Source organism: Temnothorax nylanderi, unplaced genomic scaffold (assembly GCF_030848795.1).
Source record: "Temnothorax nylanderi isolate EJ_2023f unplaced genomic scaffold, tnyl_v1.0 TNYL_tig0001_pilon, whole genome shotgun sequence".
NCBI classification, from domain to species: Eukaryota; Metazoa; Arthropoda; class Insecta; order Hymenoptera; family Formicidae; genus Temnothorax; species Temnothorax nylanderi.
The window spans coordinates 3,536,313-3,561,534 of record NW_027249063.1 but is presented as its reverse complement, the minus strand read 5'-3'; the positions used below and the strand labels follow the sequence as shown (position 1 = coordinate 3,561,534).

The 25,222-nt window shown below is 44.5% G+C and overlaps 2 protein-coding genes across 3 annotated transcripts in view; one reads left to right on the top strand and one right to left on the bottom strand.

Annotated features, from left to right (window-relative positions):
* The window catches only part of Sowah (ankyrin repeat domain family member sosondowah), a 107,063-nt gene extending 106,104 nt beyond the window's left edge, over positions 1-959 (bottom strand). The window contains exon 1 of the mRNA XM_071726126.1: positions 835-959. The gene's annotated coding sequence lies outside the window, so the exon portion shown is untranslated. The remainder of the gene's footprint in view (positions 1-834) is intronic.
* LOC139780991 (homeobox protein caupolican) overlaps positions 865-25,222 on the top strand; it is a 60,310-nt gene continuing 35,952 nt past the window's right edge. Inside the window, exon 1 of one of the 2 annotated variants that reach the window (XM_071719790.1) lies at positions 865-1,000. In XM_071719790.1, the coding sequence (XP_071575891.1) occupies positions 890-1,000 (111 nt within the window). In that variant the 5' untranslated portion in view covers positions 865-889. Of the gene's footprint in view, positions 1,001-19,438; positions 20,215-25,222 lie in introns of those variants that run through there. The other variant, XM_071719868.1, reaches the window with a different exon arrangement.

Genomic DNA, 25,222 nt, shown 5'->3' with positions numbered 1-25,222 from the left:
GGACCTCGGAGGAGGGGTACGGTTTATATTGGCGCCACCTCCTGCACGGTTAAGCGAGCGACTAGGGCAGACTTACGCCTTACACCTCTCTCTCTCTCTCTCTCTCTCTCTCTCTCTCTCTCTCTCTCTCTCTCTCTCTCTCTCTCTCTCTCTCTCTCTCTCTCTCTCTCTCTCTCTCTCTCTCTCTCTCTCTCTCTCTGTCTCTCTCTCTCTCTCTCTGTCTCTCTGTCTCTCTCATTCTCTCTGCACCCCACCCGCCGTCGTTTTCACCCTCTCGTTCGCTCACTCTCTCTCTTTCTCTTTCTCTATCTCCCGCTCCCTCTATTCTCCTCTCCCCCCTCTCTCTCACCAGCGACGACCCTCTCTCGTCTCTCTTGCCGCGCGCGCTCTGATGCTGCACAACTCCCGCTCGCTGGCTAACCCAACCTAACCCGCGGGCGAACTTCATTCCACGCCGACTGACCACCACCGACGGCCGTCGTCGTGTCCTCGACGCCGCCGTCGTCGTCGCCGCCTCGTTTGTCGTTCGTCAGAGAACGCGGTCACGCGACACGTCGACTCCGTCGTCGGCGAATCGGTGTACTACGTAGTACATACGTACGTGGATCTCCTCTTCTTCTCTTTCTTCTTCCCGGCGGTGGTGCACCGGCCGCCCGGTGTGTCATGCCGATATCATTGTGACTGGGATACGTGACTGGATTTTTTTTTTTTTGAAAGTGACTGTGCCTAATAGTACCTTCCTCTCGATCGTACCTCGCGCGTACGCAGTTGTGTATCGGGGAAGTTAAGAAGACGTGTCGCGAAAGCCAGGGGGGACAGGAAGGTTCGGCTTACCCCGTTCTCCACGGGGGAGGACCCGTTCAGAAGGCGAAGGGAGGAAGGACCAACCATGGACATGTCCGAAGACTGTTGGGATCACGTGGGACTGCTCCAAGAGGTCTCCGCCGCGGAACCACCCCCGCCACCGTCCGCCTCCGACTTCTTAATCCAGCATCAAGAGGTAAGTCTCTTCTTCCATCTTTTGTAGTAAATTGCGCTTTAGTGCGCTCTGCAACGTGAAATTCGTTATTTAAGAGATGCGAATCGAATGAGTTTGCAAGAACAAAAAGCGCGGGAAGAGCGAAGCATATGTGATAAATACAAGATATGATATGATACCACACAGAGATATCTGCGAGATAAATATGTTATTAGCAAAATCCTGAAATAATTCTTCGATCATCGTGACGTGAGCGGAATCGGATTAGCGTTCATCTGCAAATCGACGGCGCTTTTTCGTTGCCGCGCGTGGGCAAACGTTCATCTTGACTTTTTATTTAACAATATTTTAACGATACGGTTAATTAATTCGTAATATGAGGAGTTTATGTTGAATTAAAGCGAAGAAACCAGGCTGACGGCGGCTGTTCCGTGCGCGAGTAGGGTACATATAATTATACCCTCTTTTACTTAAACCTCCGACAATTTCGGTATTTGTACGGCTGAGGTCTGTCATTTTACGTGCAAACTTGTTTTATTGGCGCGAACACCTTGAAGAACCTATTTATCCGGTACGGCCGGAGGGCTGCGCGCATTTGCGCCAGATAGCTCTTTTTAATAAAACCCGTCGGGGATTCCGGTGTGGAAATCATTATCATAATGATACGGCGAGGCGCGCTGATTTCATTCCGTGAAAACGATCGCGGCACGTACGTCACACACGAGGATCGAGGAACGTATGTTCAATTACGCCGCTCTTGGCGATCGTCCCCATAGCTTCCGTAACTTCCTTAGTACGTCAATTATGATACATCATTATTATCAGGCGCCATTTTTTTTTTATTTACTCCAATCTCTATCCTTCAATTTTCCGACGACCACTAGTGGCGATCGTATAGATTAATAATTTAATGACACGAGCATGTTGCTATAAACTCGTATTTCTTCTTTCAAGACTCGTTTTTATCTTTCAGGAGTAAAAGGTAATATATATAATTCAAGAACGGCGATTCGCGACTTACTATTAGTAGTTTACGAAAGATCTCTTTATCGTAATCACGCGCTTAGCATCTTTTTATTCGGTTCGAAAAACGCGAGAGATATATTCTTAAATTTACGAACTGTATTTCGGACACCCCGTATATCGGGCCGCAATTAAGAGACCGAATTGAGGGTCTCACGAGGAGCCGAAGCGGTCGAACCGCGAGCTCCGGCAACATTCCAGTAGGCTGCACCGAGGTAGAAAGCACCTGGATAGTCGTGGCGATTTCTCTGTTTGCTCAAGCCTACAGCAAATTAGTAATAATCACGCGGGGCCACCTGTCATCGGTCCGATTGGTCCGAAGCTGGGGGCGGGGATTTATATGTTGTTATTATATATACGTTACCTGTGTGTGTGCGAAAGGACGAGACGCAGGGAAAGAATCGTCCTCAAACGATCGACGAACCGAGGGGCGCCGGCTCGTTCCGTTTCAATTTCGTCGGGCCCCCTTGCATAACGAGCTCTTTCTCTGTCTCTCTTCCTCTCTCTCTTTCTCTCTCTCGGCGGGGCAGCATGAATCCACGGGGCGTTGGTTACGGTGCCCTGTAATCATACCCGAAATTATAGGCATTTAGTTGGGCATGAATGAGCGGATAGGAAAGTTTAAGAAGAAGATATCGGTGGCATCGGCGCGTCAGAGGCGCGTGCAGGGCCCCGGCTCGCTTCCTTTACGCCTCTCCCATGTCCCCGTCCCTACCGTTCGTTCGTCGCCGGTTTCTAGAGGCACCTGCATCTCCGCTGCCCCGATCGGGGCTCAGATTCACCTCCGATACAGGTCGCCCTACCTGGCATCCTTCCTTCCGCCGCGCCGTCGTGTACATATGCACGCGTGAATCCCGAGACACGACGATCGACCATAATCCATCATGCACGATGACAATAAATGTCGTAATATATCGCACATCACTATTCAGTAAAATCAAAGCTTCCCCAGAGGATCTTATCGTTTAAAAAAACGTAATCTCTTTAATTTTATTTGAAAGAGATGTCGAAATATGTATATTTTAATTAATGTTATTTAAAATAGAATTTTGATTGCTATTTTATTTTATAAGTTGAGAAACGTTGACAATGTTCTATACATTTCCATAAGCTAAATCTAAAAAAACGACTCCGAGTTATTCTATCACAATAGCATTAACGCGGCCAGCAAAGCTAACAATAAGAAATCAAAGATTATAGTTCAAGGAAATATTATTGCGTATTATGCGATCGTATAGAATAGATGCTTCCGTAAAGAAAAATATAGGCGATTCGTGAATAGAATGTCGGTGAAAAGCACAGATTCGTTGCGCTAATTTCATCGAGAACGTTTTCTATGTCACGATGATCGCGCCAATCAGCGACTGTGGCCGGTGCCTTGTTAAAACGAGACACGAAAACGCGATGGCGTCTTCGTACCGAAAAGGATTAAAGTAAGCGATCGGTCCAATTAAAATACGGCGGGGCACCATCCCTCGCGCCGTGTCCAACACGTGACAAATGCGCGCACGGCACGTCCCAGCTGCAGCGCTGAAAAATGTCGGCGCGCCGAAATATAGGCTGCTAATCGAATCGCACCTGCGTCGCGAAAGCTTCAAGGCTTCTCGAAGCTGGTTTCGCGGGGTGGATGCTTCAGCGCATCGCTCGACTCACGTATAAGTTTCCCACGACGGGCGGGCGGGCGGAAGGGCGAGCCCAGCTTGGGGCCCGTGTGGGAATATCTGGTCTTATTACTCGCGCATAGGAAACTCAGGCGTTCGAGCGCCGATCGACCGTCGATTTTCGTATTCCTCCGACGTGTGCGCTCGCTGCTACCTCTCTTCCTCTCTTCCTCTCTTCTCGCTTCTTCCTATTCTCTGTCTCGGGCCTCATATGAGTCGTAGATCGGCGTAGCTTAAACCCGAGTCCCCGGTAGCGTCCGCGCACGCGACATTCCATCGTGTTCGATAGCTCGAGCACCCGTTCACACCGAAAATCGTGAATTCCGAGGCGAAGCGAACACGGAGCGGACTACCGACGACGCGAGCACGTACGGGTTCCGTGAGAGAACTCGGTCGATTCGATGGCGATAACGGCGTCGCGCGTCCCGCTTCCGAATTGCCCCGTTCTGCCGGGCATTCTACGGTAGCGAGGAAAAACGTCGACCGGGATGAAGGAATCAAAGCGATGGAGCATGTGGCTTGCTCGGCACGTTCGTGTCGGACGAGCGAAGCGTCGATACGAGGCGCGGTAGAACGCAGCCATGAACGATTTGCGAAGCATCGTATCCGAGGGGCTTTGAAGGAATTTCAATTCGTGGCGGAGAGTTAGACGGCATAAGTCTTCCTCCCGTTCTTCCTCTCCCTCGTGTAATTGATGTAAGTCGCGTGTTACGACTAAATTCCTACGTCTGAATGCGCTCGGTGCATGGCGACGATTGTTCGGACACCTTTTTTATGTTCCTGACTACTCGTGTAATCACTCGGAGACTGCCAATCACGATCGTGGGAAATAATATTTGACGACTGATATGCGGCGCTAAAAACTATTTGCATATAATGACGAGATAATTACAGCGTTACGCTACTTGTTTTCTTAGGGCTGTTAATTTCGTATTAATGAATATTACTCGCGTGCTCGTTAATTATATTCTATTATATTCCGAACGCACGCTATGTATATAAATATGATTACGTCGTTAATTTTATTCTAACGATGCGGTAATTTTCCCAGCTACAGAATGCGTTATTAAAATCTAACATCATGGAAAATATAACATCTGTTTATTAATTATCACATTGTTATAAGAGATGCCAAGAAAATTATATTATATTTTTCTCTCGGATATTGTCCAAAATCAGCCAATTTACAATCGCATTTTCTACTCAATCCAATGACATTCCGAGCAATGCAAGATCTCTCTAAACTTTCCATCAGACCATGCTGTCTATCCGCGATTTAATATCCCACGCGACGAGGGAAAGGCCTTCATGCTATTCTAAGGGGGGAGAGATGTGTCACCCGAGTGAACGCTTAGCCCTCTCGAGAACCCAGTTCGATGACATCGCCTTTTTCGAGGCGACTCGTTGCAAGGTTCACACGACCGTGCATTCCGTACTTTTGTCGCACTTTGTCGCGCGCGGGATACGCACTTGTCGTGTAAGCACTTGTCGCCACCCTTCCTGTTTCCATCCAGGACGATGTCCTTCCGTCGTCGTCCCCCTTCGTCGCCGTCGTCGCCGTCGTCCTCGTCGTCGTTTGATTCCAGTCGCTCACAAGTCCGCCGAACGGAGCTTCCTCGGGCACACGTGACACGTGCGTCCCGCATCGACCGGACACGTGCAGGGCGCAATGTCGCTGTCGAGCGCGACGAACTCACGGTACCCTAATGGTTACGGTTACAGACCACGTCGGCGCCCGTATTTTCTCTCCGTCCCGCCGCTCATCTCGAATACATCACCGCAACAGCGGTACATTAGGCAGGGGTGTGAATAATGATTGTATTCGAGGTCTAAAGTTAATACTTTCGAAAGGGGCTCCCACGATTGAAATCAATTGGACAGTTCTACATTCTACGAAATGTAAGATTCTGAACGAAACATTTATAAAACGAAATATCTGTGAGATTTAAGGTCAGAAGCTTAGAAATCTCGACCCGTTATTCTATTCCTGTTACTCTACCGTCAGTGCAATAATTCTCCGCAGCAGAATGCCGAGAGAGGCTTCGAGTCCTTCGACAACCTTCTGGGAATTCGAAAACGTCCGAGTCGACGAAAGCCCCCGAGTGCGCGAGGAAAAGGAAACAATCGACCACTTGTTGCTGAAAAGATTGTATCGAGTATTCGCAAGAGAGTCCCGTATAGGCGAGATTAAAAAACGGTATATACTTATAGGCATACCTTTTTTTTCCGCGAGCAACCGTCATGCTCCGTCAAGTTTCCGACGCTATATCGGCGGGGATCCGCCGCGGCCGATGAAACAGCCCGATACGTTTAAAGGCGCTCGCCGTTTCGTAACGGAAGTAATCACGCGGCCAAGAACAAGGATTGCTGGATTATAGACGTGGCGCACGAGAGAAGCTTTTCTTTTGTGTCACCAGTAGACCGCGGCGGCTCCCTCTCACGCGAGAATAAATTCGGCGGACCGTAAACCACCGCACCGCTTTCGGATCGCCTCAGTAGCGATACGCCCGCCGCTCGCAATAAAAATATTTTTTGCGCCCCCCATAAAATGCACTATAACTCCATCAGCGACTATATAGAGTTGCCTTCCTCTTTGGTTGAAATGTTTTTACGGGAAGATGTATCGTGTTAGAACTTATTTTTTAACAATTCACATATTTATTAACTGTAGATACGTGATAACAATCATATATTAATAATTTCTATTACCATTGAAAATATGTAACTAATTATGGTATTTATCCAAAATATAACAGTATTAATCTTTTCGGTCAAACAAGATGGTGTCGATGAGTTATTAACAACTAAAAGCACTTTTAGGCTTTTTCTTTAATCAATGGCTGTATTTTTGACCCCAAATTCGCGCGGAGCAGGGAGATGAAAATCGGACCATTGCGTTTTCAAAGCACACGCACTCTTGGAAACGATACTCTTATCGAAAGTTTTCGTCCGCGATGTAAACGGCAAGTTGGCTTTCGCCGCTTGAAGGGGAGGTTTCGTCCTAATTGAACGACCCTCGGTCGACCGACACGCTTCGCTACAAGGGTGGATTTATCTCGACGCACGTTAACGCGAGTACGAGTAGGTTGTGGGAGCGCGTATAAAGCACAATTCTCGCTGCCTTTATTCTGACGATGGTGAAGTGTGTATGCGTGTACACGCACACACATACATGTCGTGAATTTTCCTTTCTTTCATCGTCTCGTGGAAGTTACTTTATTAGCCAGGAGGCATCGTACAGGTTTCGACGCAACAGTTAGCGGTTCGACCTCTCCACCATTCTGAGGGGCTGCACCATTGTCGAGCGAAGTATCTTCCGGCAGTAACTAATTTTCCAGGAGAAGTTTTCGAAGGTATCGTGCGACCCTATACGAGTCCCCCGTGTGAGATTAGAGAAACGAGCAATGACAACGCGTTTGAGCTGATACGGTACATTTCTCTAAATTGAAACATGTAAAACGTCTTATGATAATTCTCGTTAGATTTAAAATATAAACGCATGCGCCAAAATTTTGAAGTAACTCCTCCTCAATGTTTGAATAAAATTCCAAAGTTTTTGCGTTCTCAACTTGCAGAGGAATAAATTTTCTAAAGTTCGTCCGAGTTTCGTGTGGTGGAGCGAAAAGAATAGGTGAAAGAAAGAGCGCGGTTCAAATGCTTTTGCGATGCTCGAAGAGAGATAGGGAAGAGGAGAGGCGCGTTCGACACGAGGGAAGAAGTGTACCAATGAGTCGGATGGAAAACGACCCTCCGCTACACTCGGGGGTTAGCCGCTCTTCCCGATTTCCTTCCATCCGGCGCAGCCACTTTCCCGCTTATTCAGCAATGATTCAATTCGGATGTGCTTTTTACGCCCGCTACGGCGGCGGGCGGCGATAGAGAAGCGTCGTCGATGGGAGGTTACCGAGCCGTGCTCCGTAACCCCGCAATGGGGAATGAAAAAGGGGGATGAAAGGTAGATAGGCTAGGGACCGACCAAGGGGAGAGAAGCGAAGGAGGCTGCGGAGTTATCCCGGGCTGAAAACAGATTGCTTCTTCCCTCTCATTCTCTCGCTCTCTTTTTTCGCCTCTCGCTCCTCTTCGCGTTCTCACGGAGGGAGAAAAACTATGAGCCGGAGAGAGTCAACTAACCGACAAGTCGTTCTTTTAATTCAGCTCACTGCGCTTCTTTTCCGCCCGCTTCTGCGCTCGCTTTCCTCGGTGCGCCCGACCGCGCCGCCACCTGGCCGGATCCATTGGGCCGATAAGGAAGTCGTGACGCGGCATTTTTGCGGTGTCGTACACGAGTGAGGTCTTCACTAACGGCGAATTTTCCGCTAACACACACAGGGGGAAACGTAATTTCTCTGACGTGATTCAACGATATGCGCATTTAGAACAAATTGTGCCGCGGGACTCTGCAAGAGTAGCGCAACACGAGCGATGCTATTTTAAAAATTTGTGTCATTTCATTGTAAATGTGCATCTTGATTATATTTTTAACACAAAGATGTTGGAAAAATGCGGACGGTGGCATACCGTGCTATAATACCAGGGCATTTCGCTTCAAACGAGGGTCCGATGTTCCGACTATGCCGCGGGACTCGACGGGGCCCCACTCTTTGCCGGCGGCCAGCGCATGAAAATGAAAAAGCACTCATTCTTGAGGAACTCTAATGACGGGAGGGAGGGAACACCGGGCCCCGGGTTCTCGCACACTTAATACACCTCTCTTCTCGACAAAGTATATCGGGAGCCTCACGATCGGCGTAAATCAACATATACTCGCCGGCAGGGCCGCTCACGTGACCCATCGCTCACATGCACGTGAGCACGAGCTAAAGAAACCGAAAAGAAACGGCGCTCGGAACCTTCCACGATGATAGTTTAATATTAGTGCGGTAGACGGTAACATGTCAGTCAACCTTCCGACGTTCCATGCGCCGTCGCCGCATGCCGCTTTTCAAAATCCTCGCGTGTAAGACCGATATTCATGAAGTGAACGATTCCCGACATAAAATAAATAAAATCGTTTAATTCCTCGTTCCTTCCTTCATCGCGACGGAGTTTCACGCTATTCGTGCATATAACTTGACTAAAAATAATTATCCGAAAGGGGAACGCGGTATCAGTCCGGACGAGCGACGCGACGTTCATGCGACCGTCGCGTCGTCTTTCTTCTTTCACGTCCAACAGAACGTAGAGACGTGCGTAATATAAACTGTAATTTAACAATTCAGCGATGCGGCAGATTGACGCGGCGCAGGGTGCGCACGGGAAAAGGCAAAAGGACACGATCGGCCGCGATGCGTACGGCTGATGTGACGTAATACTACCGGCCCAGCGGTTTACTCTACAGCAAAAGCATCAGTCCCACTCGGTCAGTCGCATATTAATACCCGGGACCGTGTAGCCAGAAGCGGGCAGCTGCCGGCTCGTTTGCAGCACGCGATACTCGCGCTCTCACCTGTAACGTATATCTCAACCCCCCCTCTCTCTCTCTCTCTCTTTTTCTCTCTCTCTCTCTTTCTTTCTCCCATTTTCTCTCATTCTTTATCTCTTCGGTTCGTCGCCTCTGTCTTCGTTTAACGTCCAGCGCCCATACGTCCCTCTCACCCTCTTCGTGTCCGTATCTATCTTCGAGAGGAACATTCGAAATTATTATTCCCGCTCGCGAGTCGGCTAAAGGCTTTCGTATATATCGGCCGGTTAATGTGTGTACAGGGTATGCCGATATCCGAACACAACGGGCTGCGGTCTCTCCGATCTCTCATCGGAAATGTATACACCGGCTCGACGCGGGCACACGCGTCCCCGTGAATATCCCAATGAAAAATGAACGCCCGTTAATGACATGCACTTATGGCTGGTTACGTCGCGCATTAATCAGGTGTATCCGTATATCGTTTCCGGAGCAAGTATTCTTAGAAATCGTTAAGTTATCGGTTGGGGCACGCGAACGATCTCGAGCAAGAGCCATGACTTACTTTCGGTAAAGCTGAAAGATTTAATGCGCTAAATACGATTAGCAACATAGAGACACGAAATAATGTTCATACACTCTAGAGATAGAAAGTAAAGAATAAATTTATAAAATAATATTTTTTAATATCAGTTTTCACAACAAATTCTATTTTTTTCTAGTCACTCAATTTTTTCGCCAATAAAATATGCTTCTTAAAATTTCTATGTTTTCTGAGTGAAATTTTCGCATCATCAAGAAACTCAGGCATAACACGATATCAGAAATGTTCACGGCCTCATAATTTCCTTCGAGAGATCGCATCGCTTTTAGAAGACGCATAATTATCCCCTCTTCTATTATCGTGCAATCCACGGCATGAGTCTCGATATTCGCACGTCGGAGTCGTCGTGATTTTGATCACGCGCGAGGCGCGTCTCGTCGGTGACGGATGATCATCGCGGAGGTACTTTCTGGGAACATTTCAGGATATCTCATTGACAAACAATATCCGCGCGCGCGTTGCGAAATCGTGAATGCCGACCCGTGCTCATCGACAATCGAGGCACGATCGCGCTTAAACGACTGATAAAAGCGTCTGCGACTATCCATCATACCGTTCCTCTCTCGTCGATCGCAACACAACTACGGGTTTATTTGGACGTGACAATTTTCGACCGTTAGCCTCCGAGAGCGGATTGCGTCCGCTAGTCTTGTATATGCTTATAACATAGTTTTACAACAGAATAAAAACTTTTTAAAATTTAAGTATTCTATATCTTGTTAGAAATACCATTTCAGTTATACGTGAAGTAATGTGTACTCTTGTAGCCGTTTATCTACGAGAACGCGTAATTTCCATTTCCCACAAAAGAAATAAATAAAGCGTCATTTTACGTGTCACTTTATAAATATCGTATTCGATATTACGACGATAAGTTAAAGACTTAATAAGCTTTTAGGCGTAAATACTTATCTCTGTATACTTCCGTTCAATGCCAAGAGAGTTCTCTCAGCATTAAATAGCTGCTTTTATGGAAAATTTTTCTCTTTTTCTGATTATTCATGATAATTCGATATCGTGTGTATTTAAAGCGAGTGTATGATGTCCGAACATCGGCAAAATAAATCATCGTAAACGCGTGTTAACAATCTGTCTTGGATATTTGTTAACAGATTATAGTAGGCGTACGCTTCTTATTCGTCGCGTTACACATATAGTTTGCAACGCGTGTAAAGACACGAGACCGCCGCAGCGATTTTTTCGCAACCGCGTAATGCTCTTGTCTACGCGCGAGTGTGTATCACTTACAAGCGCGATCCGCGATTACGATGTCACAATAAAATGTTACATTTCCTTTATCGTGGAAAAAAGAGAATAAGAGATTCGTTAGATAAATTTCTTTTTCCCTCTTGCCGGCCATTGCCGGCTGCGTGACGACAGCCGTAGTCGATCACCCTTTGGAGGCTCACATGTAATTGGATCTCGATGTAAATTACACAGAGTATCACCTTAAGATTGGAGGGAAAATTTAATTCTTACTAAAGAATTCCAATAAACGTCACATGCTTTCGGAAGTTATTCCTTGAGTTTTCTTGGAGGTATTTATAAACTATAGTGAATGTTGGCGGATTAGGACGATTCATTAAATTTCTTCGCGGACCTCTTTTCCGGTTACTATAATCGCTGTTAAGAGTTGGGAAATCGCCGCGGTGCTTGTTAAGCAATCGTCGGTTTTACCGTTGACATTGCGATTTCCTTGCTCTCACCGGTCATTTTAACGCATTCTGAGGTAATGGTCGTTCCTTGTAAAGAAGTTAATTGGTTCCTGTGACAAGACACTATGCATACGTAAGATGCTGGCGACGTTCCTGCTTGAACATTTCTACCGTTCGAATTAACGTTTCCTACGTACCGACTAGAATATAATGAGGCGGGGCTATTCTTAATTAGACCTATTCTTAATTAATCGAGTATGCTAATTTTCCAAGTGACGTATAAACAAATTATAATGTAATTCATCCAGTGTGCGCACATCCTGTATATGTTGTGGTAAAATAATTAATTTTATAGCTTTTTGCGTGCAATTAAAATTATTTTTACGTTCATCGCTCTAACTTTGACATTTTTTAACAATTAAATAGCACATTTTTAATTTTATGTGTGGATTTGAGGCAGTTTCAATCCGAAAATATTCGAACGTATTTGAATTTTACCAATTTTATAGCTTTTGTTATACCGCGCTTTTTCCGCGAAATACATGACAGAATCATTTATCACAAATGGTGGTTTATATGTCGTGGAGCCATCAAAATTTTTTGGACTGCGCTGTAGATTTCCGTGTCCATCCTCGGGAATAAACGAAGGCACGTCAAGAAATAATCATCATTGCCATCGACCATCGCCCACGCTCCAGCGGCGTGCATAGTTGCATACGTTGAGTAGAGCCAAGCCGATCCGAGGCCGAGCCGCGAGCACACGATGCACACCAATAGTCTCGCCTCCCTCTCGGCGGCCGGTCGGCCGAGTCGGCTAGGTGGTACTTCTCCGGTAATTTTAGCCGGATCTGCATATTTTAGCACGAACACTTCCGTCGATCATTATCCCCATTCGCCGCGACTCGCCCGACCCGGCGCGGCGAGTCCGATGCAACGCCGCCACCTCTACTTTGTTGCATACAATCGCAGGATGGCAGAACCGCGCACGTACACAAGACACCGCACCACGCGAGGCTCCCGGAATCTCGTGCAATCTGCCTTATGGAAAATCGTTGCACTCTGACCTGCACTCCTGCGAGGTTTGACCGAAGTATGAAGACGGACTCTTCGAGAATGTATTACACTTCTTCACCGCAAAGTGATTGTATCTAAGTGTAATGTAACAGTGACCCGAGGCATTTTCCGCGATAGAAAGTCCTCAAAAGTCGTTAAAATTTAGATAATTGTGCTGTGTATTTTTGTCGACGTCTACTGCAATTTTTGAAATTATATATAAAGGCAAAATGACGTTTTTGATACACGACGGTTCGCGAAATTGAAAAAAAAAACCAATTTTAATTGTGGAGGCCATAATTAACAACATTTAACCAATAAGGATAAATTATCCATCGGTGGCAGTTCATTACTTAGCAATAATCGCTTGAACGTACGCTGTTATCGGAAAGCATGGAGAAATACCATCCGTAATTTGCCGATCGTAATTCCGCTATGCTACAGCTACGTTTTCTCCGCTACTTTTGCATCCGCTATCTCCTTGAATTATTATACGTTTTAAATCAATTACTGCGCCGTGCGCACATGGCGGTTAGCCGAGGCGTAATCTTTCCCGGCAGCGGCGTCGAAAGATATTGTTACGACTACCGTTTTCGTAGGAGAAGTCTCGATCGCTCTCTAATTCTAATCGTCGTAACGCGCAATAAAGCGCAATTACAGAATGCGCGTGTTCACGCGCATGTATACGCGTCCGTGTTCCTCGCCGGGTACGCGCAGTTCACGGCGCGTCGTGCCTCGAATACTTCGCACATCCGTGTGCGCGCAAGCACATAAACGAGCTAGAGATGCTAAAGAAAGGAGGAGCGCAGACGAAAGGCGGCCGCAAATGAATTTCAATGAGTACCGTGTGATTTGAGTTCTTCTCTCTCTCTCTCTCTCTCTCTCTCTCTTTCTTTTCTCCATTTCTTTTTGCGATATAGGAACCGCGAACTCTCTCTTGAACTGCATCGCGGTCCCTCTTCCGAGAAGCGGACCGCGATCGTGCGCTCGTCGAAGGTACGACCTTGTCCCCCTGCATTATGGATGCGTTATAATTACCTATTCATTTTCCATGGGCACGTAACATCGCGGCAATAACCGCTCATGCGATACCTCGTGCTTTGCACCTGATTGCGGACGCCGCGCCGGAGGAAGAGCACAATCTACAGCGAGATAGGGGAAGGAGCGAAAACTATCGTGCATACGCGTCACGAGAACGAATGCGTGTTGTCGGAACTGTTAATACGCCATAGGCGTAGATTACTTGCGAACCGTGTCCTTTGGCATTTCCTTCCGTACGAGCTTCGCGCGAACTCATGCGATGTTCATAAGGAAAGATATTAACCTTAGGGCTTTGCATACTTCCTGATGTAACCATTAAATGCAGACGTTCTGGCGAAGGCCTATATGCTTCCTGTTACCTCCAGCTTCTGCTGTCCTGTTTCTACTCTGCTTTGCGCGAGGAATGAGAATCTAATCGGTATCTTAATATTACATTTCAATGCGGGAAGCAGTAGAGTTAAACGTTACAAACTTTGGCGATATGTCGTATCTTTAATTTTAATATTTTATTGCTGTATTCTGTCATGTTACTCATGTAGACTTTTGCTTACGAAGCGTATCACAAAATCTGTCATGCTGCTGATATGATGTTGCAAAGAATCCAGAATGCATCGCGATGCTTGTAACAGGCATGTGATACGTTTCAGTATTCATAAACAATGGATAATAGCTGTATAATGGCATCGCACACAATTGCGATATCGCGATAGCGACTAAATGCATGCTTTGTAGTATTTTCGTGCAATACCGCCAGCCGTCCTTTCCCGGCGGTTTTCCCTTTTTCTCTTCCCACGCACGCCATAATCGCGCCGCTATTGACGCTCTCCGCGACTATTCGATGCATCGGCCGGCGGCGTGCACGTTGCAGCGCTCGAAAACGTGCGGCCAGAGACAATAAACAGCGCGGTTGCACAGGGGACAAGAATGAAGGGACGATGCACACGCGCGTACATCCGCGCCAAGGGACGCGCTTTTAACGAAAACCGCTCGACAATTAGGCTCGACGAAGCCTAACAATGTCGCCACGGTACTCTGCATCCAACCGAATTCGGTTGATCGCTCTGTCGCGTTTCACTGTGTCGCAATAACGCGTAAACCTTGCTTTTTCTAAACTCTCTTCGATAGAATATACATATTATGTTATAATGCTCAGTAATCGAAATGTTTACAAATGTTGATCATAAGATACTAAAAAATTATTCATTATTACATCAATAATTTTTATCGCTTGAATTATATTCTTTGTCATTAATAATTTGCTATATTATTTCAATATATACTTAATTTAAAAATCGTTTGTTGTACAAACAGCTCTTAATACAACCGTCGATCTTAAGTGCCTTACACGTGCGATTCTTTCAATGATCTTTTAAAAATAAAATAGCAACTGGTATAGGCGTTTTCGTAGATATCTCCGCGTTATGTATGGCGGTTGACGCGTCCCTCTTTCGTGTGCGGGATAAAATGGAAATGCCTGGCAGCGGGCGGTATAGGGGAAACCCCGCGGATTCGACTGTTTCGAGGTGGAAGTGCGAGAACGAAAGTGAACAAGGGAGTCATCCGGATTTGCCCCTTTGTACTACCGTCCGCACTGAAAGCAATGTTTCCTACTCTTATGCCAAAAAAGCCCCGATTTATTTCTCCGGACGATCGCGCATCGGAACGATATATATCGGCGCCGATAAAATCCAGTGGTGACTGATGAAATCTTCCCTTTTTTCGGCTACACGTTTTCATCGGTTTGAACGTGATACGCGTTATGCGAGATGTAATGCATATCCATTAACTATTATTTTGTTACCCACGAAAACTCAAATGAATTATCTATTTCGTTAAAAACGTGTCACATTGTTATTAAATATTTCAAGTAATTATACATTTACATATAACATAATTTAGAACATAGTACAAAAAATTAAACTTTTTCGTCTAGTTCGATTTTCCACGGTTTGCGGTCTTTTATAACAGGTCGATTAGGAATTTCAAGACTGCTTCAAGATATTTCTTATAACTTCACCGAGGGCTGTAGAATCTGTCCGCGCGAACAAAAGAAGAAGACGTTCGACGAGCGAGTGAGAGGGAGACGGAGGAGCGCCGTTGAGCGCTGCAGTTTATTTCGGTCGGGTTAATTAGTGTTGCCTCGCGAGGTTTACGGTTGACATTTCGTTGGTCGTTCGTTCGTCGTTCTACGGGGGGAGAACGGGAACGAGAAGAAGGTGAGGAGAGGGACGGACAAGAGGTCTGGGGAAGGGATCGGCTTTTTTTACGGCAACATTCTGGTCGGCCATACCGTGTGCCGAAGAGGAAGACGAAGTCGGCGCAGAAGTAGTATAGAAGAGGAAAACGGACGAAGGAACAAGGACGTTCCGACCAATAAAACTGCGGTGCTCCTCGAAGGTATCCCGAAGGCGCCGGGGCAGTCTGGACCTCCCCTTATTAGCTTCCTTCTTCCTTAGCGTGCTCGCCTCGGAAACCTACGTAACAATCTTTTGTTTTATTCCACGGTGTAAATCGCGCCGTTCGACGGCACTCGAATTAGACCCGCTTTTATAATTCCGCCGCGGTAGAGAACTAATGATTCGTTTTTGGAGAGCGGTAGAACCTATGGCGAGAAAATGTCATAAAGTAGTCATAAAAGCTAACCATAGTGTTACAACGGTACAATGAAATAAGCTCGATGAATAGATTTGAAAAGAGAAGCACGAATTTGAAAAAAAAAAAGGAAAGTGTAACAATAAGCTTTTCTTTATTTTTTTTCGTAAAACAGCTTTGCAGAATTTGTTCTTGAAGATTAGAAAAACTAAAGAACTGGAGAAAAAATATGGAGCTTGCCTAACTAGGTCGATGTTGAGATAAAGGAGAGGCCTTTCACGAACAAGGGTAAGGAAGTAGGAAGGTGGACGGGGTAGTTTGGTGCCTTATTAAGCATTCTTATCGCTGGAGACGGACCGAGTGGACACGGCCGTTTAACTTTTACTCGACCTGCGGACAAGTAGTGGAACACACTGGCCGGCGGGATAGGACCCGGCAGTTCCTTCTTCTGGTAGAAACCTTCGCCTTATCAGACTCGAAAAAACTTGACGGCTGTAAACACCAAACGACCCTGCGCAGTTTGACTGCAGATATTTCAGCCGAGATTTACAACTGTCGTCGTCCAGTTAGAAACGTGACTTGTAAACACAAAAATCGGATATCTATTCCTCTGTGTGCATATCGATGTTAAATCCATTAAGATCTTTTTTCTTCGGCTTTAAAATATCGGTCCAAACATTGAAAATAACGTCGCAATGACAGCATGCGATTGCGATCTGGAAAATAATCGAACGATGTAAAATTTTGGCGGCAGATAGCCTTTCGTTCCCGTGATATTATTACTTTTGTCCGTGAATTCATGCTCGACAGTACAACGGGCCGAGTGTAACAATAAAAACTGACGAACCGCGAGTACTGTTTTACTCCCGTAATCATAAATGTTACGTCCAACGGCGAAACACAAATGGACATTCAACAATCCGAGTGATATTTTCACATCGCGCGCCAGCTGCCGCCACATTTCATTTTGTCACCACCGCATTCGTCGCGTAATTCTTCTCGTTTAATTATTCGACGTCCGTCACGGCGAGCGGCAAACGCCGTAGACAATATCGTTACATGCTTTACAAAATCCGAAACCTTTTATTCTCTGATAAAAAATATCTTGTTACATCTTTTTATAAAAGATAAAATCTCGTCACGACAAATTTGTGAAACGGACTCTATAAATTTTCAACTTCAATTATAAAAGAAGTATTCCACAACATCGATTAATTTGAATCATAGTGCATTTCTCATACATATATTCAAATCACTTAATTATATCACGTTCATATATAACAAATTTTCATGCACATAAATTATAACACCGTCACACTGATATCATTAGCGGATGTTTGTTTAGCGAATATATTTGGCATTTACAAGGGAATTTGGTATGTTAACATGAAACGAAAGGACGGAAGCGCATTCGGCGTTGAATGTGTGGTGAAAATGCGATGTTTGGTTGTCTCTTGTTTGGTGTGCGAACGATGATCCCCAGAGAACGAGAGGGATTAAGCGAATTATTGTGTGGTTTCGACGTCGCATGTGACTTTGGAGGAAATTATAGCACCAGCTACGTCTCCACGATATAACAATCGTGGTGGTTTTAGGACATGGTTTCCTGAAATGTTCGCATTATAACATTGACCGTCAGTTCGTTATAAGGGCGTGATCGGCAGGTCACCAGGTTTACGCAGAACAATAAATCATCCGGAGGGTCCCGTGACCGTTTCCTCGAAGAACTTCGGGATACAGGTACAAAGTCCTCAAAAGGATGTTTATCTCCCGAAGACCTCGTCAACCTGTCGGCTAATCCTATTAGCAGCGGTAGATCTTGTTGCATCGCAACTACTATTTTCTCGTTGTCCCCCGACGGCCCGTCGACCATTCATCCGTTCACCCTTGTTCTCCAGATTCGTGTTTTCAAGAAATGAAGCTTAGTAGTGTTGTGTTTGTCATAAGCACTCCTCTATATAGTATATCGTTACTTTAAATATTTTTATTATTGATTATGTTCCGTTACTAGTATGTGTAGGTGTTTAAAATAAATAATAATAATTCTTATACCTGATATAATATACCTGATATAAATAAATAATTATTCTTATATGGACAGTAAATAAATGTAAAAATTATTATAAAAATTATAAAAATAATTATCAATTAAATTTTTTATTTAAGTTATTTTTAAGATAATAATATCTCTGGGGTGCAATTTAATAATTCAATAATTTATATAGAGCTCTTTAGACAACAGTTATCGGATCTTACTTTTTCATAAAGAAAATTCTTATATATACGAGCAAACAATCTACAAATCTTTTACCCTAATTTAGCGAATAAATGTTTTGTCGCAGTTAATGGTTTCGGTCCATTGGTACGATTTAATAACCCGTGAAATTATTCCAAGTAGCACAGTACGGGGTAAATCCCACGGCTAATCTGCTCGGTGTTCTCGTGAAATTTTCAACGATATAACAATAGACCAGAACAAATCTTTGGCTTATGTACTGGCGCCAAAAAAAAGGTACAATATTATTTCTATAATTTTATTTTACGATTGTACAAAATATACCTAACCATTCTTTGTCTATTAATATCCCATTGTAAGAATTTTGAGTTTGCAAATTTTCTACTGATGAAATATGTTATTTATAATATGAATCCAACTTCCAAAAGTTATGCCATTAAATATTAAAATTATGTTGTTAAATATTAAAATGATGTTATTGAATATCAAAATATGTTTAATTAAAAATTGATTACGCTATTATATTATTATAAATTATTTTATTCAATAAAACTTTCGTGAAAAATGGCTTATCTTAAAACATAAGATAATTCCTTTTACTTTGAAACTAAAATGGGCCTGTTGGCATTTCACGAAAGGCTTCACAACCTTTGCTTCCTGGTACTTTGCAATCTTGTGAACCGGACAAAAGGTGCAAAACTAGTGCGCTCTCCTTACATAGGCGACGTATGGGTGATACGGTAAGGAGGGCGGAGGAATGTGGATTTATTTAAGTCCCTTGCCGTTGGGTTGACAAGAGTAGAGCCGCGTAAACATACTCGTTTCTCCTTGTTCAGTCGTGGCCGTGCAACGTCCCGTGGCGAAGCAAGGCGTCGCGACGCAGCTCGCTAGATCGTTCACTCGCTGGTGGTTTCTCGGTGGTGAATAGAGGGGACGAAGGGCGTCGGGATGTCGATGGGCACGTTCAAAAAACACCACCGCCCGCGCGCCAAGTGCTCGCAACCAATCACAGACAATCGTACAGCCCGTGGAGCCCGCCCCTAGGCCAACGCGCTATCTCGCGATTGCTCCGTTTTATCCGAGTCACCGCCCACGACGTATGGTGGGAGTAGCGTTGCTTTCGGTTTTCCTCGCCAGAGGGGGAGCCGTGACAGAGCGGAGTGGAGAAGCCCGCTGAAGTGGTGTGAGTGGTGCCGAGTCAGTCGCAGACTGGAGTGCCCTGTGAGAGCAGGGGACGGACCGAACGAACGAACGAACTGTGTGAGCTCTCTATATCTAACCGGTCGTGACGCTTCGCTCGCCTCTCTGTCCGAATGTCCGTCCCGCTTCCTCGGTGTCGTTATCCTGATACTGCTATCACGTCCCGGTGCTGCGTCCCGTGTCAGCTGTTTTCATGACGCGACGTGTCGCGAGTCGTGAACCGTTCCGTGCCGTAGCAAGGAGAAGAGTCGTCCTCGGTATAGCGCGTCTACGCTGACCCCGTCGTTCCTCGCTCCACCTTGGGAAGCATCCAAAGCAGGAATTCAGGATTGAAGTGCGCGTAATTCGCAAAACAGCGCGATGACACTCCGTTGACGAAGCCGCGTGGCTGAAGAAGAAAAACGTGCGTCATGAGGCCGAGTACGGCCGCCCAGGACCTCGGGGCAGCCTGATGGCACTCCTCGCCGGCGAACGTTCGTCGCGCTCCGTCGTCCCGTTTCGTTTCCCGTATGTCGTTACGATATTGCCGCGCGTAGAAACTTGTCAGTGAGAGCGAGGGAGAGAAAGAGAGAGAGAGAGAAAGAGAAAGAGAGAGCGAGAGAGAGAGGGAGTGTAGTGCGTGCAGATGCATTTGTGTCCTGATCCTCTTTGGTTCCGCAATATATACAGAGAGAAAAAGACGGAGGACTGCACGTAGACTCAACGCTCGTAGACTCTAGACATGTCAGCGTACGCGCAATTCGGATACTCGTATCCGTCGGCGTCCCAGGTAAGTCATTAGAGATCATGACAAGTAATCATGTAGAATGCTTGTGCGAATTGTCACGATAGAAATGAAGGAATGTTCGTAGATCGTTTCGGAATAAACAATTCGCCATTTGTCTTGCGTGGCGTTTAAAAATCACTACTTTCCGACTCACACGTGACTCTTGACGCATCATTCGCTGCAGGTGTCAAACATTTTCATTTAGGATGCTTTTGCAAGTGGAAAGAGACGTACAGCCGAGGAAATTTATCTCGTTTATTTATGTACTCAAAATTCAAGTTTATTATAACTGAATATAAATATCGCTTCCTATTTTCTTGTAAAATCTATTGGCGCGACTTCGTATCATTTATTATTATCGCGTTTAACGCCATCGCGTAATCACTGCACGTTTTACGTAAGTAACTTACCTCATGGCGAGATCTTGGAATGAGAACCGATCCAAGCGAGTTCAAAGAAGCGGAGAATTCCATGACCGGTCGTTGCCAATAATAGCGCACAATTAACATTCGCGCGAGTTCACTCGAGGAAAGCGAGTTAGCCTAGAGGCGCACCTGCCTTCTTCGTAAGTAGCAGGCTAGAGCGTGAAGTTTGTAGAACGAACTTGGAGCTCAGCGACGGCCGTCGCTCAAGAGCGTGACGCGTCGAGGAAAAGGATCGCATTCTAATGTCCATTTAGTACAAATGTAACTTTGCCTGATGTGTCTAATCTTTCTGATAAAAAGATCAATGTCACTGTAAGGAAAACACTCAACAGTTACACCTAACAAAACAATGCCGAGAAGTCTAGCGTTAAATATGCGACGAGAATACCAGAAAATCCCCTGATATAATACCTATAAGCTCCAATTTATTAGCTCCTTACGGTGCGGATCCCGCGTGAAAAATATGACCTACGATTAACCAGTTAATCGATATTCAACGAGTAAATATTCTCATACATTGCAAAAAAGAGCTATAAAAATAAAGAGTTCTGTATAGACAATATAATTTTAAGAGACCGTATATTAACCAATCTTCATGGAATAATATAAGTTAACCGATTAATCAATTATCTGAGAGAATTAATTATCTTCAATATTCTCACGAAGGGAAGCCTGCGCAAAAGCGAGCTTCTTTCGATCGCTTATTCGAGAGCAGTAAATCCAATCTCTTTTTCAACGTCGGCATCCCCAATCTAATGAGAGCATGGCATCCGAGCTGCGGATGATCGACACGCGGCTGTGGACTTTCTGAACGGAATAGTAATTAAAGAGTCGTACGCCTGCACCGCCGCGTGACGCTTATTTAATCAATGTGTTACTTAACGCGCGCTTTCTTTTCTCGCGATAAATGTGTTACATACGCGCTAAAAGTGGAGGTCAAACGAAGATAAAATTGAAATAGAAGTTCTGTTTTGAGTGAACAATCTTAAACCGATTAGAGTATATTAATACGCACTCGAACATTTTGCATTTCCGTTGGATTACACGTAATCACGAATGACAGAAATAGCAAGAAAGCACTAACTTGAGAGATGTAAAAAAATAATTAAAAAATGGAAGTAAGTACTTGTTTGCTCGCTGAGAAAACAAGTTCTTGCCGTTCTTGATGTTAAATAACATTAATTCCTTCTATCGCATTAAATGGATTTATTCTACTCTTAATAAAACGCGAATATTCTAAATATAATTTTAATACTGTGTAAAGAACAGATACCGTTGAGACAAACAGTAGTGTTATGAACTATCTATAATTTTATTCTTAACTACTTTTGTACAGAACAATATCGATGTAAAAGAATCCATAATATGTATAGCCTATTGCGTATTCATCATTGTACTCGTGATCGACGATACATAGAAAAAAGATTGCCAAGTAACAAGTCTCGCCATGAATAATCGCCTAAGAATAAGCCAAGAAAACAACGCATGTTTCGAAAAGCTTACATGAAAAAATACCGCAAGATACTATGGGTATCACAATGCTCGCATAAATTCATGTTTGCAGCAATCGCTTGGGGACACAATATTAAAATACACTATTGAATATGCGGGATAACAGTAATGTTAACAAAACGTTGGACGATATGGCAAAGATGTATTATGTGTCAGTTGTCGAGTTAAATTAGATAGGCGGTAATTAAGATTCTAGTGGGCGGTCCGTAATGAATATTCAGCCGTGTGTTTGTTCTATTTTGAGTTTTTCTCCACTTGATTCTGCGCATCAAAATTTACAATTAGCCAGAGAAAACTTATCAGAAATCATTCGAACAATTTTACTAGCGATTGCCATTTAATTACAAGTAGATTAATTAAACATAAAACAAAAATAATTTAAGTTGCAAGCCGAATGCTCTCCCCCCCCCCCCATCAAATGCCATAGAGTTAATAAATTACAATGATATTACATTTAATAAATCGGCACATTTAAAATCATTTTTAAACAACAAAAACGTTGGACTCGAGACAATCTTCTCCTTTTATGAAAATAACGTGGAGGGATTTTCATGATAAAATTTTCCAACTGCGAACTTGTCGCAGTACTCGGAAGGAAGCGCGCGTCTTCTCGGACATCCTGTTATGGATTATAATTTCGCGTCTCGTAAACGGGACGTCACACGCTCGATGGTTATAGAAGCGCGGCGCGGCGCTATATCTCTGCTATGTTTTCCAAAAGGGGAGGATGAGGAGGAGGAGGGAAATAAATAATGCTCGATAAAAGCGGCGCGCGCGTGAAGCGCACTGAGGATCGCGCAGGTGCAGCTTGCGTCCGACTCTTGGCAATAATACGGGTAAGGTCTGCCCGCATCGGTTCGCTGCAGCCGTGGAAGATCCGCGGAGAGTTGCAAATTGCATTATTCGCCGCAACGTCGTTGAAATATACGCGCGTACGCCGAGGCTTACGTATTCCGGACGTGCGATGCACGATCGCCGTTTCCCCGGGGGGGGGGGGGGGGGGGGGAAAAATATCGCATCGAGGCCTCCTATCTGCCATAACGAGCTAAGAATTTGCATAATCGCGCTGATGAGCAGCGGTGCCTTCACTTCATAAACACCGTTCCTGATTGATTCATTGGGACGTGAAGTAATTTGTGGAGAAACTTCGTTCGCCATGATATTTCGATGTAACTCGTTCCGCGTTATTGCAATACATCATGCACTTTCGATATCCCGTGAGATTACCGAAGTCATGACTTTGTTAGAGTTGCGTTATCGAATGCCAAAACTTAAGCAACACCTGTCACTTCGATTTCTTAAAATATATTACCGAAGTAATTGCATGCTGCTCGTTAATTCGTTAATTTTTTTATTCCGCAGCAAGGTATCTCCCGATATGTACGATATAAACACTAGAAATATTTGAAGAAGTATCCGCCTCTCTTTAACTTCTTAATATGAAATTAAATGTGGGCCAGAACGTCACGGCGATGAGCCGTTCATTTAATCGCAATCTACAACGTGCAAATGAAGTAAGAGATCCGGTTACAGTGATTGTACCGTTGGAAACTTCAACGAATGATTAACATGTATATATGAGTAGTAATTATGTATAATTATCTAAATGGCGTTACGAAATTTGTCATGGTTTGCGAACGCGCGCTGCAAGTCCGTGCCACGAGATAATAACTATCTTGTGCCAATGATTTCTAAGCATATACGATAATTGATGTTTATACTCTACTTATAACAGGACTTACCGTAGATAAAACGGGACGAATCGTAAAATCTACAATTGTAATTTTAATTAATTCGACAGGTTTGATTAACTAATACTCGCTAGTGATTTCTTGTCTCCTAAATCATAATCGCATACATAATATATTGTTCATGCAACTTGTAAGTGCCTTTCAATACTGTTTCCTATAATGTATATATGTATATATGTATATTATACAACATTAAATTTAATTCAGTCGCATGAATGATTGTAAGTGATCTACATTAATATTACTTATTTCACGGTTGTTCAATCGTTATGGAATAATTATAACTAAAGCATAAGGATAAAGAAATAAAAATCGTGAGACTCACGATTTTCATTCAGCTCTAGTCTTTTCTTCCGTTGGGAGACGCTACATATCTCCGTACTCTAATGATCGCGCGTAAGAAAAGGGTTAAACTTTTGAGCGCTGGTCGCTACCCATCATTCAACACCATCGCTCGAGCATCGTGCTCTGTACGTTAACAATAAGTTACACTACCGTGATGGCAATAATGGGAATCGTGCGGTATATCGTGCTCCGCGGCATATAATTACGAGCGTCGACACGGAAGCACCTCGGTATCCGCGATATCGATTTTCAGGATCGTGGCCTGCACATTCTCTCTCTCTCGCTCTCTCTCTCTCTCGCTCTCTCTGTTTCTCTCTCTTTTCGTCCGTCTCGCTTTCATTCACGCCGCCCACTTTTTGCACTGTTCGCGGCCATTGTTATCACGAGGGAATCGACGCAAGCTCTTGGCAGAGGAGTGACGCGAGAGATCGACGAGCTGGCTCAACTGCGAATGCGAGCGCTTCGCTAATCCGCGCCACTCCTCTTGTCTTCATGAACCGGTAATTAAACGATATCCGAGTATTGAAGTTGTTACGATGCAATACAAGTGACAAGCGAGAGAGACATACGAGATCGAAAGGATTAAATTAAAGGAATATAATTAATCTAAAAAGAAACAGTTAAACAACTTGAAGAATATACGACATTACGTATTTAGCTTCTCTTTGTACTACACGGATATTTTTTTCTCGGTCATTATTTATCGGTTAATTATAATTTATTAAAGATACACCGTCGATTCGTGTGGAACTTTTATTCCCAATAGCGCGTACCTTTAATGATATACAAATTGCCGCGCCCGTGTAATTACAGAGTAAAACTACAACTTTGTTGGCCGGCTCCGCATCGGTTACAATAATGCCCGACGAGATATTAGCCTTTCATTTTATGCTCTTCTCACGATCGCATGTCTGAAAAGAGAATTTCGAGGCCCCGCTCACTTCGTTAACTCGCATTATTATGCCGTCGTTATCCGGT